The sequence below is a fragment of the Lactuca saligna genome, chromosome 9, assembly GCF_052625555.1.
Source record: "Lactuca saligna cultivar CGN05327 chromosome 9, ASM5262555v1, whole genome shotgun sequence".
NCBI lineage: Eukaryota > Viridiplantae > Streptophyta > Magnoliopsida > Asterales > Asteraceae > Lactuca > Lactuca saligna.
In genome coordinates, this window is record NC_136425.1 from 72407621 (window position 1) to 72425115 (window position 17495).

Below are 17495 nucleotides of genomic sequence, written 5' to 3' on the forward strand. Positions count from 1 at the left end.
AATTAATCATTAGATTTAATTATTCCTTCCATTAACAGAAAAACAGTTATAACATGTCATTCAAATCACTTAAAAATTCAATCTTTAAGTTAATGATCTTTAAATTTTATTATTTTAATATTAAACATAAATTTTGTATCTAGAGAGCGTGCAGACACGACATATGACTTATGAGAATGAGTTTGACGATACAAAAGGGTGGGGGGTCGGTGGTTGTTGTTTCATTTTCTATGTTGTGTGCCTCCTCACTTTACATCAAAGTCACTACCTTCATTTAGTATCCCTCACAATTAAACCCAAACACCTTCACAATCACAACCTTCTCTTTTTCTCTCTTTCTCTCTCTCTAAAAAAAATGAGGACTTTGTGTCCAAATTTGGATAACGAAGATGGCCTTGAAACAGTGCTTGAAGTTCCTATACCGGAGGAGACCTTCGACGCCAACAGCAACGCCGTATGGAGGACCTTGAAACCAGTAATTACACCTCATGCAACGGACAGTGGCCGGAATGCAGAGGTTCAGCTCTTGCTAGGTGTCGTCGGAGCACCACTCATACCTCTTCCCATCTCCTCCGGTCAACCAGCCACCATCAAATCAAACATCAATGACCACCCCATCGTAAGTCATTTTCCAGTCGATTGTTTTGTGATTTTGTCCTTGGTGGTGTACATGTGTAAAGTTTATGAATTTGATTGTGTTTATAGGAGGCTTCAATGGCGAAATATATTGTTCAGCAGTATATAGCGGCGACGGGAGGAGAAAGGGCTCTGGATTCTGTGGACAGCATGTTTGCGGTTGGGAAGGTGAAGATGGTGGCGTCGGAGTTCATTGCCGGAGATGGAATAAGCATGAACTGTAACGGTTTGAATCTTGGTGGTAGTGTGATGAAGATCAAGAGTGTGAGAAATGGTTGTGGTGAAATGGGTGGTTTTGTATTGTGGCAAAAGAGGCCGGACCTTTGGTCATTAGAACTGGTGGTTTCCGGTGCTAAAATCAGCGCCGGCAGTGACGGAAAGTTGGCTTGGAGACAGACTCCATGGCACCATTCCCATGCGTCACGTGGACCCCCTAGACCCCTCCGTCGTTCCTTGCAGGTATTTTATCGTTTTTTTTTTCGACACAACACATGTTAAAACGTTTATTTCATCAATTTTCCCTTTTGCTTTATCAATTACATTTATATACTTTAATAAAGATAGAATCTAGAACAAATTCCACTAAAGATATCAGTTTGATTGCATAAACATTAGACCATAATGTCTATTTGGTATTCAAAGAATTAAATTTAATTATAACAAAAATAATTAATATAAATGAATGTTTCATTATACTAGAGTTCAATATATTATAAGAAAAATAATAAAGTTATATGAAAAATACATAATAATATGTCAATTCATTTAACTGTAAAACTAAGTTTTATAAAGGTCAATATATTATAAAGTTTTAAGTAATAATATCACTAATTTAGGTCTTATTAATATAGTTTACGAATTTATGTAAATTAAAAGCTAAGATAAAAATAATTTGATTTAAGTATTAATTAAGGAAGAGTTGTTTAATTCGGTGGTATCTACCATCTACCATCGGTTGTGGGTGATGCACCAAATTAAATTGAATATCACCAAATTAGGGTTGGTATAATTTGACCTTTGAGTACATGTTTACATCACCCTACAACCCGATGTGCCATCCATTTTCCCTACTTTTTTCAGTTTTCACCTTTCATTAAATTAATAATTATCTTAAAACAATACTCTAAAAATATTAAATTAATCATTTTTGGAATGCTGATAGGGGCTTGATCCAAGAGCAACCGCCAACTTGTTCACAAACTCCATTTGCACCGGAGAAAAGACCATCAATGGAGAAGATTGCTTTGTCTTAAAGCTTGAAGCAGAACCTTCGTCTTTACAACTAAGAAGCAGCAAAAACGTCGAGATCATCCACCACACAATATGGGGGTATTTTAGTCAAAAGACAGGGCTTCTATACCATCTTAAAGACTCGCATCTCATTAGAATCAAAGCTCATGGAAGTGACAGCGTCTTCTGGGAAACAACCATGGAATCATCGATTCAAGATTACCAAACTGTTGACGGAATCAATATTGCTCATGGCGGCAGGACGCTAGTCTCCTTGTTCCGATATGGTGAGAACTCACAAAGCCATTCGCGAACCAAAATGGAAGAGGTTTGGACGATTGAAGAGTTGGATTTTAACATAAAGGGTCTTTCGATGGACTGTTTCTTGCCACCTAGCGACTTAAAGAAAGCTGATGATCAAGAAACAGATGAGAATGTAGATAGTGGTGACACGAGGAATGCCCGATTAATCACCAAGAGTAGAGGCGTTTTTTCAAAAGTTGGTGTTTCTAAGGTTGTGGATTTTGATCCTCGAACACTTGGAGAACATCGGAGGACCTGAAGGCTTGTGACATTGTTTAATTAACTTCTACTTATCTATTTTGTACATATTTGTGTTATATATACATATACGAACTCGAAAGTTTGTTTGAGCTTGCTACCAACCCATATACGGTATATTTTTGTATTCTAAGGAGTTGTAATGAGATATAAAAGTGATTTTTTGTTCATTATCTCTAAATCTTGATTTAATATTAACTTCACAGTGAACATGCATATAATGTTTAATGAGATTGTGATTATAGTGACATACCTAGTCAAGTAATTTTGTAGTCTTAGTTATAGCCCCTGTCTATTGTAATTTGTATATATTCGTTTTAATGCTAATGAAATCATTCATGGAAGCCCAGCGGTATCCGGTATTGTCCTCCTCCTTGAGATTGAAGGTTTAAATCTTGTCATGAACATGGGTGAAATTAAAAAGTAGTTTAAAAGTAGATTAGATTTTCTCTTCAAAAGAAAAATATATGGCATCAAAGATCTAATCAAATTTATGATCCCCTACTCAAGCAGTACCATCGGCCGCCATATATCTCTCTTTCTTTTCTATTTTCTTTGCTTCTTTCCCAAGGTATCTCTCGTGGCTGATAACCCTCCACCAATTAAAATCTCTACATGATTAACAACATCAAAGACAATGTCTTGCTCATTCTTGATATCAATGAGTTTGATTATGATGCTTGGCATGAACTGTTTGAAGCTCATTGTATCGGGTACATATCTTTATGGATCCTCGACCCCACTGGACAAACGGTCTCGGAATGGTAAAAACTAGATTCCTTGGTCAAGATGTGGATCTACTAAACCATCTCAAAAAGGGATCGACCATTAACTCTACAACGACAAGTTTCGAGGAACTCTTCCGCGACTACAAGGATGATTGTGCAATTGAACTCGACAACGACCTCCGCACCATGCTTTCCAATTGTTTGGTAAATATTAATGCTCTAATAATCGACATGAATTTAGTGGCGTCCTGATCAATGGGTTGTCACATAACATAAAAATGATTGCCACAATTACCCACCACCGTATCCCTCTTCCCACGTTTCTTCAAGCTCGATCTATGCTCCTTCTTGAGGAGCAACATCTTTCTCGATCTCATCCTACACAACCATCCCACTCGGACCACCCATCCTCTCTCGCCATCCTTTAAACTCTTGTTGCTTCAAACACTACTCAAAACACATTCGGAAACAAACATCGTAATAATGCACATTTTTCAACAACTTATGGGGAGGACAGACCGATCAACGTAGCCAGCCAGCCAGCCTCTTTATCGTTGTCTCAGCCACCAGTGATGTCCTTGGTAGCCCTACCTGTTGTCGTGGCAACCTTTCAAACCAACACCAAGCTGCCCAACATCCCCCATAAGCTTTAAACTGTACCAGATGCTACTCATCACACACAAAGTTTTTCTATTACAACAACTACAATCTTTTTCAACCAAAATACTTTTGCAAGACATGTAGAAGGTATTGGACTACCAACGGGTTTCTAAGGAATGTTACAATTTGTGACAACCAACACATGTACCCTTTAACTAATATATATATATATATATATATATATATATATATATATATATATATATATATATATAGGGACAAGGTATATTGAGAACACTAAAAGGTTGAGAAACACCTGAACAAATGTGGACCAATCGATTCATAAGGGTCAAAAACAGGAAAGTATGTAGTTACGTAAACAGTAATTAGGCAACATAAACATAACCTAAACGTATTAAATAACCATGTAACAGACGCTTTTCCATGATTGAAGCCAGAACGATAAAGAACGTTAATTGGATAGAAGTTATTGAAACCATATCGGTTATTGCTAAAGTCCGTATCGCCGACATTAGAGGTGGAATCGAAATTTCCAAAATATTACAACAATATTGTTGTAGTCGTGTGGAATCAGATTATGATAAGTTAATTGAATTTGGCTGCGATGAAGAACGTCGTTTGTGGGGATTTTTATGGCGATGAATGTTACTTCAATTCAATGCTCGATATAGGTGATGAAGATGAAGGTATGTGTATTTGATTTCAAAAATTATTATTTGACTGTAATCATATTGTGAAACGAAAAAGAAGTGTTAGTTTCTACTAAAACGAAATATAATTGTTCAGTTCGATTGAATTGATTTATAGTGATGAATGACTCAAACGTGAAGTAAGTTTATAACAAATGTAAAAGCAATAGTGATTGCTAGAATTGTATAATCAATAATGAATATGTAGGGTGTAATGCGAAAAATATTTAAATTCAGTGATGATTATGATGTTGTGTATGTACGTGGGTAATTAAATTGTGACAAATATAGAGTTATTTTTTCCAACGTGTGTGGTCTTATGTTGACGCCAAATCTGAATAGGTTAATAAATACATAGACCTTATATAATTTACCAGTGACAAATATAATGTGAAAAATATTTAAATTCAATTATGATTAGAATGTATTGTATGTACATATATAATTTACCAGTGACAAATATAGATTTGTTATTCCAATAACTTGTATAATCTTGGTTATATGTTAATCATTGCTTAATTTATGGAATTATGTAGTTTTAGGTTGAAAAAGTGTTTGAATATGTTTGCAATCATAAATGATTTAATGTATTTGTAATGGAACTGGTGTATATATAAATGTTGTTTTATTCATGATTGAATACAAATGATTTGATTTGAATTCAATTGGTGTCTATGTGTAGTTGTGTTGAAATCATTGAAGAATATATGAGGTGACAATCAATAATGTTTGGAACATTTTATTAGGCAAAGCAGTTTTGTTTATTTTAAAGTTAGACTTATTATTCCATTAGGTTGCATAGTCTTTCTTATATGTGAAACATTGCTTAATTTAAATAATTATGTGGTTTTATGGTGAAACAGTTTTTGAACAGGTTTGTAACCACAAATGATTTAATGAATGTGCATTATTGTTAGTTCAATCAATAATGAATAAAAAACAACATTTATATATATATATATATATATATATATATATATATATATATATATATATATATATGCATTGTTATTGGTTGGGTATCCCTATTCAAATATTTTGATTGAACTGGGGTATTTATAAATGTTAGTGTTTCAATCATCATTGAATACAATTGATTTGATTTGAATTGAATTGGTGTCTATTCGTAGTTGTGTTGGAATGATTGGAGAATATATGATGAGACAATCATAAATGTTTGCAACTACTTATTAGTCAAAATAGTTATGTTTATTTCAAATGTAGACTTATAATTCAATTAAGTTGTATAATGTTGGTTATATGTGAATGATTGTTTGTAATCACAACTTATTTAATGTAGTTATGATGGAACAGGGGTATCTATAAATGTTTTTGGTTCAGTATAGAATTTATTTGATTTGAACTCAATTCGTTGTTAAATCGTAGTTGTATTTTGATAATTGAAAAATACATGTTAAGACAATCATTAATGGTCGCAACTATTTATTAGGCAAAACAACTTTTTTATTGAATGGAATGATTAAATGTATTTATATAGCAGTAGTTATATTCCATAGTTGTTTTTAATGAGTAATAAGTAATATAACAAAAATGGCAGTGTAATAAAGTCAAATATTTGATATATCTGTTGTGGTGGAACAGATAACTCTACAAAAGAAAGTGAAGGTGGCTACGAGGATACATCTGATGAAAATGAGAGTGACAATGAATCAGGTCAAAGTCTTGATGATTGTGATGGTAATGAACTATAGTTAATGTTTACAAAAATTATCATCTATATAAATGTAATTTAATTGGAACTGTTTGGATCATCATCTATGTAATTTAATTGGAACTGTTTGGATCATCATCTATATAAATGTAATTTAATTGGAACTGTTTAGATCAGGTACGAAATCTGATGAAAATGAAAGTGTCAACAATAGTATTTTATATTCACCTGGTGGATCTAATCAGCTCTGGAAACCTAGTGTCACGAAAGAATTGATACCTGATGATCAGGTTACATTCAAATCACTGACACATGCAATCAATATGTATAGAAAATATGCAGAACATGCGGGGTTTGATGTTCGGTTGAACACAACTACAAGGTTTCGGCATGAAAAATCAATAATAAAGATAAAGTATGTAGTTTGCAATCGCGCTGGGAAAATACCAGATAGAAGCCTGGATACAATGGATACAAATAATGGTGGAAGAAAACATAGGAATTCAAACTTTATTGTAACAAATTGTAAATCATTGATAAAGTTTGAACGTGTTAGTATTGGAACAAATGAGTTTCAAATTAGAGAGTTTCAAGAGCTGCATAACCACCCTCTTTATACCATAGAAGAGCGCAGACATTCAAAAAAAGCTAGAAAATTAAATTATGCAGACAAGGAGTTTATTATATGCGCAGCAACGACAAATGTGGGTGCAACAAAGGCGCATAAACTTCGTGCTACGTTAAAAGGTGGATATGAGTGTTGGTCCCGAAGAGAGTGATTACAAAAATTTTAGAAAAAAGTTGGATAACATTATAGGCAACAAGGATGCGCAATTAATATTGAATAAAATGAATGAGAGGAAAACATATTATCCAGATTATTCCTTTGAGTATAAATGTGTCGATAGTGTGTTAAATGCTATGTTCTGGGCTGATGAAACAGATAAGGTATTCTACAAGGAGTTTGGAGTTGTGATATCTTTTGACACTACCTTTCGATCAAATAAGTAAGTGTAAAAATGCGTGTTATTTTCGTTGATGTGTATTTTGGATTAATATGTTTGTATGATTTCATTATTAATTACAAATACTATTATTTAGGTATGGAATGGTATTTGTACCTTTTACAACTATTGATAATCACAAAAGATTTGTTACTGTTGGTGCTAGCCTACTTAGTAATGAGAAAATAGAGTCTTATTGTTTGTTGCTTGAAGCTTTTTTAAAGGCTCGTGGAAAAGAATCAACATTGGTGTTAACAGACCAGGATCTAGCGATTCTGCAAGCAGTCGAGGCTGTATCCCCGAATGCAAAGCATAGACTTTGCCTATGGCATATAACAAAAAAACTAGAGGCAAAGGTATGTTTTGTGGGTAATTGAAGTACATATGGTAAAAATAATGAGGTTTTAATTATGTTGATGAATGTACATTTATATGTTAAAATATATCTATAATTTGAAGTTTAAAAAGGTTGTGTATCAGGTGAGTGGGGATGTTTTGAAAAACACGGATTTCAGAAAATGCTTCAACAAACTAGTATGGAATATATATATATATATATATATATATATATATATATATATATATATATATATATATATATATATATATATATATATATCCTATTGATTTTGAAACAACGTGGAAGTCATTGATGAAGGATCACAATCTGCAAGATAAACGATGGTTTAAAGACATGTATCGTAGGCGGACGTCATGGATACCAACTTATTTTAAGGAAATGCCAATGCATTGTCTGATGAAAACAACTTCCAGGTATAAAAGTGCGAATTCATTCTTTAATAAGTACTCGCATCATGGGAATTTCCTTTTGTATTTCATGGTGAACTATGACACGGCGATTGGAAAACAATGTAACATGCAACGTCGTCTTGATAATGAAACTAAGAGAATCAGACATAAATTTGGGATGGGCACATGATTAGAGAAACATGCAACAAAAATGTATACAAATACAGTTTTTGCATAAATTCAAAAGGAGATATACAAAGGAGCATGGAATTGTTCAATTGATAGTGTAGAAAATATTAATGGGTGGCAGATAGTAATGATTACACATTTGGAAAAAAGGAGACAAGTGAAGACAAAGTGTAAGGTTAGTTCCTAAAATTCAACTGAATGTAAAAGCATCAGTAATGTTTATAAGAATATAAGCTAATAAATAATTTTTTTGTAAAATGTGTCTAAAGTATGTATTAAATTTGATGTAGGTGGAACTGAAGTTGCTAGAAAAGGATGTAAAATGTATATGCGAACTCTTCAAGCAAATGGGTATTTTGTGTCGACATGTATTTGCAGTTCTGAAGAATAATCACATTGAGGAGATACCGGAGCAATATATTATGCGGAGGTGGAGAAGGGATATTATTTCTAGCCATTTGTTGGTTAGTAAGAATGGGCTTGCTGAATTGGAAGATGAAACTTTTAAGTTGTTAATCGAAGCATATAGTAACTTGGAGTACTGTCTGGAGCGTCTTCAGAATGATAAGGATAAATTAGAAGAGTTTATGAGGACAACACGTACGATGAGGAAGGTGTTTAAGCAAGATTCGGATAACACTATTGCATTGGATGAAAGTGATGAAGCTGTGTTTAGGCTATTTGGGGTTATCATTCCAGAGCAGATTGAAGTTAATGTCCCACCAATGATGCATAATAAAGGGAGTGGGACTAAGAAACGGATGGTTAGTGCAGCGGAGAGGGCAGTTGCATCTTCTAAAAGTGGGTCACGAAAGTGCACAGGATGCAACTTATATGTGAATCATAATTGGAGGACTTGCAAAGTAAGAATTGCGCGTGAGAAATCCAATTGAAGTTAGATTCAGTGTTAGTTTACTGATGTTTTAGTATATCATTAACAGTTTATTAACTTATGTTTGCACATCTGCATTTGGGTTTCTTTAAATTCAATAACATCAATTTGTTTTGTTTGTGGGTTTATTTTTTTATGGGTTTTTTTAATTCAATAACATCATTTTGTTTTGTTTGTCGATTTATTTTTTTATCAGATAATTTTTTGGTGCAATCTATTAATGATATTATGATGATGGTGATGTTTGTGGCTATTATATACAGCCACAATTTTTACGTAGATGGTGATGGGTGTGTTGATTATGTACATCTGTAATGTATGATGATATGGTTTGATACTTGTAATGTTTGTTTTGTTTCGATATGTGATTTTAGAGAACGTAAGAGCTATGGTTTAGTGGAGTAAAATAAAAAAGCAAAAGGCTACACATGTTACATGTGCATTGATGTATTAGTTGGGTATCCACATCATTTATGATGGTTTATTACAGAAATAAGTGGGGTTGTTAGTAGTTAAAAAAAAGTATATAAGTTCATACTACACATGTATCCTGTGATGTCAAGGTCTAAATCATTAAGATATCAGTTTCGAGTAACATGCCAAAACAACTCAGGTGTGTAATATAAAAGCCATCTTTAAAAGGTATAAGTTATAAGATTCAATTAACAATAACCACAAGAGACTGTCATGTATGATTTAGAAAAGACACTTTCATATGATATGAAGACTAAAGGGAGGTACATAATCAAAAAGCAATATAGTGACAGGTTAGCTGCATTGAGCCATCCAGATAATAAAGAAAAAGCAAATAACATATTATTCATCCCAGAAGGTAAACAAAAAAGACTTTTAAACACAATATTCTTTAACCAAATTCAGTCAGCCTGTCGTGTATCCTGGTTGCAGCATCCTTCAGTAGTTGTTTTCGGTTAGATGCATTCAGCTTTTGGAATTTCGTTACCTGATGAAGGATTGACTCCTTGAGCAGGTTGTAGTCAGAATTTATTATTTTGCAAAGATATATGACCCGTAGTCTAGATAATTGGTTTTCATGTGCAAGCGACTCTAACTTGAATCCAGTTTTGAAATCTCTAATGTTTCCACCCATGAACGTCTCCATGTGACGCATAGTTAAAGTACCACAGTCAGTGCTAGTGTTTACTGTTGACCAAGAAAGTTGAGGGATTTGTCTTGGGACATGTGAAAAGGCTTTAACGTTTGGATGGTGAACATTCCGCAAATATTTACTCATGTATGAATGCTGGAAATGATATAGGATTATATGTTAAAAAAATGGATTTATATAAAATAATAATTTCAAGTTGTATATGTATCTTACAATGATGTCTGGTAGTAAACCATATGTGTCGTGGGTGTCGACATCTCTTTTGATGTTGTCAATGATCCAAAAGGCTGGTTGTTGAAAGTCGAGTACGACAAGGAAAATATGAAATTCACACGGCTGGCATGAATAGTTGAAACAAATATTAAGTATATGATTTAAAATACTTTAGTGTTGGTATTGTCAATGCACTCACTAAAGGTTACATCAATATCTAATAAATTATTAAAAACAATGAGTAATTATAAAAAGTGGGTAAAGAAACATATTAGTTGAACATCGCGCAGTGTTCCATCAAAATCGTCAATGGATAGGCTCAAATTTTCATAAAAAAAGTTCTAACGATCTTCCTCTGTCAAAACAGTATTTTCGAGATACAAACTCTGTGAAGAAGATATATAGTGAAATTACAGAGGTTGTTAATAATGTTTGTGAGTAGTGTAATAGAAAGATGAAATTGAAGATGTAATGTGAAAATGTGGTAGTCATGTATGTGCAAACGTACAATATTATATTATTACATAGTTAAGGATTGCTAATGTTTATTAAAATTGTACCGTCAACGTAGTAGTGGCAAATAGTCTGCGAGTAGATAAATTGGAACGCAAATCTTCATCGAAATTTAACAGATGACTCCAACAATCTAGTACGTGTCCAAAAAGTTCACATTTGGGGAAAAAGCTTTCCATGTGAAAGCGTTCAGCAGCTACACCAGCACAAGTCCTGAAAAGTTCGTCACTGCATAAAATAAAATGTTAAAACTTAAATAATTTTGATTTTATCAGTTATGAATAAATTTGTATGTACCGTGGGTGACCTTGTGTTGAGAAAACTCATTCAGATAGGTCCTTCTGAGTACGTGATATACATTTGGTTACATCAACTGCCCGTACAATGAACGGAGAACGTAGTACATGGGGCTTATTTCTTGGCCTTAACTCTCTTGCGCGGACATCAACATCATCACTGTGAATAGGAACAATTGATAATGGAAGAGGACTTTGACAATGGTCTTTGGAGTTTTCATGATATCTTTCAATGGTGAATTGCTGATGATATCAGCAAACTCTTGTGTCATCCCGATGCTAAGGTTTGGAAAGGGTGAATTGTGGAACAGTTTAACAGAGTGTTCATCCATTTGACATGACTTGTTAATATGTTATGAGTTGTCTGACCACCATTGGGATAAAGGTTCAATGTTGCCTGCATCAGTAGAACTGCCACCTCCATATTTCGCGGATGCTTCATTATGGAAGATTCTGATCTTGGCTTTCCATTCGTAGAAATCACAAACAAGAGGATGTCTTTCGATTGCTTTTACAAGTTTTGAGTCCAACAAATTATTATCCTCAACTAGCTTATTGAACATACTTTCAATGGTGGAAAGGTATTCCTGAAAACATTATGAATGATTAGTAATATGTGATAAATATGAAAAAATGATGAGGAAATCTTCTAACCTTAACTGATCCATTCGCCGAGTTGACATTTTCAGCATTGCCATCATGTGGTATGTAAGGATCCTGAAGTTCACCAGAACCAATTCCACCATTTCTGATTTCATACTCCTCACGTAACCGCATGGTTTCCACATCCCAGAAACATATAGTAGGTCTTCCACGATCGATCGTAACCGCATCACATGAAACATGCTCCAGGTATATAAGCTTATATGTTAAAAAAAGATAAGTAAATCATTAATGATCAATGAGTAGTCAATTAGTCGTTACCGATGTGGTAGTGTAATCATCAGTGACTAAGTCAATAATAAATACGTATAATCATTATAGTAAGTTAGGTTGTAGGATAGGTACCATCAATAGGACAATAGGGACAACATAGTAAGATGTATCACTCATAGAATTTATGCATGTTTTGTAATTTTCAAACACTCTAACACATAAGAGCACCAATCTATGTTGCTTAAATCTAAATCCTCTAAAACTCTTGAAAGCATTGATACATCACATGTGCCCATGCTCTTGGCTTGTCCAAGGGTGTTACAAATAAGAACCAAAAAATTGACTTTAAACAATAACCCAACATCTTTTAATCTCTTAATCGCCCTTTGTACGCCTTTGGGCCTAATATCATTTTCTAAATTGAACTGTGCAGACCATAAATCAACAGTTTTGTCTTCAGCGGGTGTGAACTTTAGTGAATTGATATTGATATTTCCCAGAGGGAGACCCAGCATGTCATTTATCAATTGCCTAGTGATTGGTATCTCACCCCGATCGACATTCAATACCATGCGTTCAGGGTCAAAGTTGTTGACCATATAGTACCCAATTCGTGAGGCCGACCCATCTACTTTTATATTTAAAAGTTGACCAAATCCAATGGATGATAAATATTCCTTCTGTCCATTCGTCAGACAGTGCATTGTGGAGAATAACATTTTTGGTGATGTACGAATACGTATTCGCCTTGGTTGTGCTGGAATACCCACATGAACTCCCTTCTTTGATTTTCTATTATCCAGTTTCTTGACTTTAACTTTTGTCTTAATTGCTTGAGGGTTGGCCACATCTACTCTAGCTTTCTTCTCCTGATGTTGCACAACTTTGGCTATTACAAGTGGAGGTGATTTCGTTTTATTTTGGCTGATAACTGGGTGTGGGTCTTTAAAATATGATTCATCACGTGATGGTTACGGTTTCTCTTTAGGCGTAACCAACATTTTTCTAATATATGTGTAGTTTTGGGTGGAAAATACAATGAAACAGTCAAACAATAGTAAATAAGATGAATGAATTATACTAGCAATTTAAAGAAAGACAATGTTAATCAGCTACCTGATTTTGTATAACCATGCACAGGTGAATGGGAGTTGGAATGTGGATCACATTTCTGCTTTGAACGATTTTCATGAAGCACTTCAATAGAATCACTATGTCCGGAATGTAGACCTTGTATTGATACTGAGGCATAATAAAAAATAATGAAGAATATGCTTTTTAGTGTGATAACTAATTCAAAAAATAATAAAAATAAAAACTACCTACATTTTGAATTGGTTTCACAGTTGAAACAGGTTTGGATCTCGACCTTTGAGTCAGAACTCCAGCTTTAGCAGTGGTTGGTATGGGGGTAATCCTGATAGAATCAGATGCATCTACATCGATATCTATCATTATTGGATTTGAAGGATCATTCTTGTATTTCATTAGTAAGTATTTGTTATGGATATGCTCACTTTTCATGCGCCCTATTGTAGTTCATACATGATAACAAAATTATAAGTCTAATCTTACTGTTAACTACCCCCATAAACATAATGCAAATTTACACATATGAATAAAACATAGATAACATACATTTATATGGAATCTATGGTGAATAAATATAGTGCAAACAATTTAACATGTAACACATAAGCATGAAATTAGAGCCAATAAGATAATACATGATAACAAATACATAATTCTAATCTTACTGTTAACTACACAAATTAACATAATGCAAATTGCAACATAATAATAAAACGGAAATAACATACATGTAAATGGAGTCTATGGTTAAGAAATATAATGCAAACACTTTAGCAGGTAACACCTAAGTGTGAGATAATGGCTAATAAGACCCGTGGCAATATTTACATAATCAGACCATCTACATGGCAAACTCATCTCAATCGATGAGTTGTAGTTGAATTTAACAACATAGTGATCCCAATAACATTATTCAAGCTTTTGCAAATCGATTTATATGATTAAAAAAAAGCTAACAGTGAACATATAGATGAGAAAATAGGTCATAAATCTTCCATGAACCGTTTGAAAAAATCGAAAGTATACATTGCAAACTAATGTAAAACATTGTATACAAAGTATACAAAATCGAGGTATATGATTAAAAAAAGGTTAACAGTGAACGTAAAAGGAACTTACCTCTTGTGCGATTCCCGAATGCATAACCTCCTTCAAATTCGACCTCCATAAGCTTTTATATCGACGATCTTTAACGATAAAATGCAAGTAATATTGAAGAATCCCAATGTTTCCAGCATCACATTGGTTGCATATCATCGAATTGCAAAACCCACGGGATAATTGATATGTAATGTGAAAGAAACTAATGTAGAACGATCCCCTAATTCCAGCTTAAAGATTCTTGCAAATCATCGGATAACCAAAAAAAAACAAACTTGGAACTGTACTGTAAGTAATGAGAGGTGAAAGGAAGAAGACGAATCGAAGGAAATAAGCCGGATATTTTGTATATGAAGAAAGTAGGTACGGTTAATTGGGATACGTGTTATCAGTCTAATTAGTCTAATTAAAAGTATATCATGTTCCCTAATTTAATATTGCATAAATAAAAAATACCCTAATTTAATATTGCATAAATTAAGGAGATAAACTATTTTAACATTTTACATTTTAAGGACATAATTTTGAAAAAGTAACAAAAATGGACTGTTCTCATCCTTTTTCGTGTTCTCAGTATAACTTACCTCTCTCTCTCTCTCTCTATATATATATATATATATATATATATATTCAAAATTATCAATTTACATTGAGATTGCAAGACAGAATCTCTCTAAATAGATGCATGGCTGAAAATTTATGCATTGATAAAAATAGTTACCTCCCATTTGAATCATATTTTCATATAATAATCGATGCTGAAAATTTTTGATGGATCCTCGACACACACTATCCCGACGAACTCTGAATGGTTCAAACGAGATTCCTTGGTCAAGATGTGGATCTATGGAACCATCACACAATCACTTCTTACTATGATACTCAAAAAGGGTTCAGTGTTTAAGGATGTTGTGCAATTGAACTCAACAATAAACTTTGAAACATTTATGATATTTCAGAAAATATTGATGCTTTGGTACCCAAGAATACTTTAGTGACATACTGATCAATGGGTTGTCACATAACTTGGTATATGCTCCTTCTCGAGGAGCAACATCTTTCCCCACCATCCTTCAAACTTATGTTACCTTAAACCTCACTCAAAACTCATTAAAAACAAGCATCATAATAATATATGTTTTTCAATAACCTACAGGGAGGACATATCGATCAGCAAAACCATATGACATTTGTATCATTGTCTCAAACACTAGCGTTGTCCTTGGCAACCCTACCCGATGCCATGACATCCCTTCAGCAGGAGTTCACTACCTTTATAGGTTGTTTATCAACTGTCAGTTGCCAATCTGCAACAACAACTTAACCATAACAACAAAATAGTGTGCTCAAACCTACACGAAGCCGCCCAATAGCAGGTCTTCCAATCATGTTCAACACTTCGACATATATTGTTCCCATTACTCCACCTTGGCAATAGTTTTCTCCTACAACTAAGATCATCTCCAACCCATCTCCATTTTTCCCCCAAAAAATGGAGTAAAAAATGGGGCAAATAGTATTTCATCTCCAACCCTACTCCATTTTTTACCCCATTTTTACCCCCAAAAAGTATATTCCTAGTATATCCTATTATTCAAACTTACATAAATTGTCAAACACACTTCTCTAAATAATTTGGTTTTAACAAATATATAATTTATATTTTTTAATTACATTAATATTAAATACAAAAGATTATATTTATAATAAACTTATAAATATATATTATACATGCATTTATAAAAAATATTACACATACAAATTTTAAATAAATATTATAAATACATTTATATAAATATTAGACATACACACTTTTAATTATAAGTTTTTGTAAAATACGTTATCGTTTTTTAAAATTTAAATATATATTTAAACTTTTATATGAATTTGATGAACAAAAAACAAACTTTATATTTATAATTAATGAATATAATTTAATATATAACAAAATATTATAAGTATTCCATATTATATTTAAATTATAATTAGTAGGTAAAATGAACTAGAAATGTATAAATATATAAAGAGAGAGACTAAAACTGACAACGCAAAGTTCATCCCTATTTTGGGAGTAATGAACAGTATAACACCATATTTTGTGTAATACTATTCATATCCCCCAAAATGGGGGAGGGTTGGAGAATAATGGGGGAAGAAATGGAGGAAAAAATGGAGAATGGGAGTGGGTTGGAGATGCTCTAATAACTACTAGACAAACAACGTACCTAATGTTTTCTCCACAATTGTGCTTTAAGACCCGACCAATGTTGGATGGTATATGGATACTCATGCCTACGGGTGAGCATACGTCAGTTTGGATCCAAAACCGAACCCAACCCGATGGATCGGTTTTAAAATATTTAAAACTAAACCCTAAACCTAAACTGATGGGTTCGGTTTCTCGGGTTTTTAGTTTTCCAGGTTCGATTTCGGATTTAAACCCAAACCCATTTGAAACTTAGCTAAGTGAGAATTGATTAGTTGGTCTTGCCTTATATAACAGATGAATATGACATGTGTTTCATTTTCTGTCCAATGTTGGACAAGTTGAGAATTAAAAGAAACAACTTGGCATGGATTTGGGATAAGCTATTTCGAAACAAAATAAAACACATAATGTTACATCCAAGATTTGAACCTAGAGCATTTGTTTTGATTGTACACCCTTGTAACCTCCTGGACAACTTAGTACTTGTTTCTAACTTCCATTACATTAGAATAATATATATATATATATATATATATATATATATATATATATATATATATATATATATATATATATATAGGGTAAATTACACCAATCGTCCCTCGTGTATATGCCAAAAAGCGTGTTTAGTCCCTATTTTCAAAAATTAACTCGGATCGTCCCTGTATTATGTTTTTTTCACTTGGGAAGTCCTTGAAGACATAAAATGACTATTTTACCCTTAGTATTTTCTTTTTTTATATTTTTATTATTTGTTTATCATTTTTTAGAATTAAAAAAGGAATAAAATAAAATAAATACCCCCTCCCCCCCCCCCCCCCCCCCCCGCCTTAATTACACGTTCAACCCTACTTCTTCCCTTCAGTTTCCCAACATCCCCTTTCACCTTTGCCGGCCACCAGGAGGAGTGTAGATGAGAGCACAAAAGTGGCAATGATGACTTCATCTCCGTCAATCTTCTAACAACCACCAACCTTAATTTCTGTCTCTTTTTCCCTCTCTCTCGTACCATCACACATGAAATCCCCAAATAGAGCTCCAATTTTACATAGACGGTGGTTCCGACACCCTATGTCACGGTTCTTTATCTCACATTG

The 17495-nt window shown here is 33.4% G+C and overlaps 2 protein-coding genes across 2 annotated transcripts; both read left to right on the forward strand.

The window, feature by feature from the left end:
- Positions 1-226: 226 nt before the first annotated feature.
- LOC145018592 (uncharacterized) lies at positions 227-2600 on the forward strand. Its single transcript, XM_078976470.1, has 3 exons — positions 227-619; positions 706-1095; positions 1799-2600. Exons 1-3 carry the CDS (start codon positions 356-358, stop codon positions 2426-2428), a joined length of 1284 nt encoding a protein of 427 aa, XP_078832596.1. The 5' UTR covers positions 227-355; the 3' UTR covers positions 2429-2600.
- A 1780-nt stretch (positions 2601-4380) lies between these two features.
- On the forward strand, positions 4381-8973 carry LOC145016480 (protein FAR1-RELATED SEQUENCE 5-like). The gene is made up of 8 exons (XM_078974783.1): positions 4381-4462; positions 6068-6163; positions 6315-6896; positions 6955-7144; positions 7239-7497; positions 7601-7621; positions 8139-8255; positions 8371-8973. Exons 1-8 carry the CDS (start codon positions 4381-4383, stop codon positions 8971-8973), a joined length of 1950 nt encoding a protein of 649 aa, XP_078830909.1.
- Positions 8974-17495: the final 8522 nt, after the last annotated feature.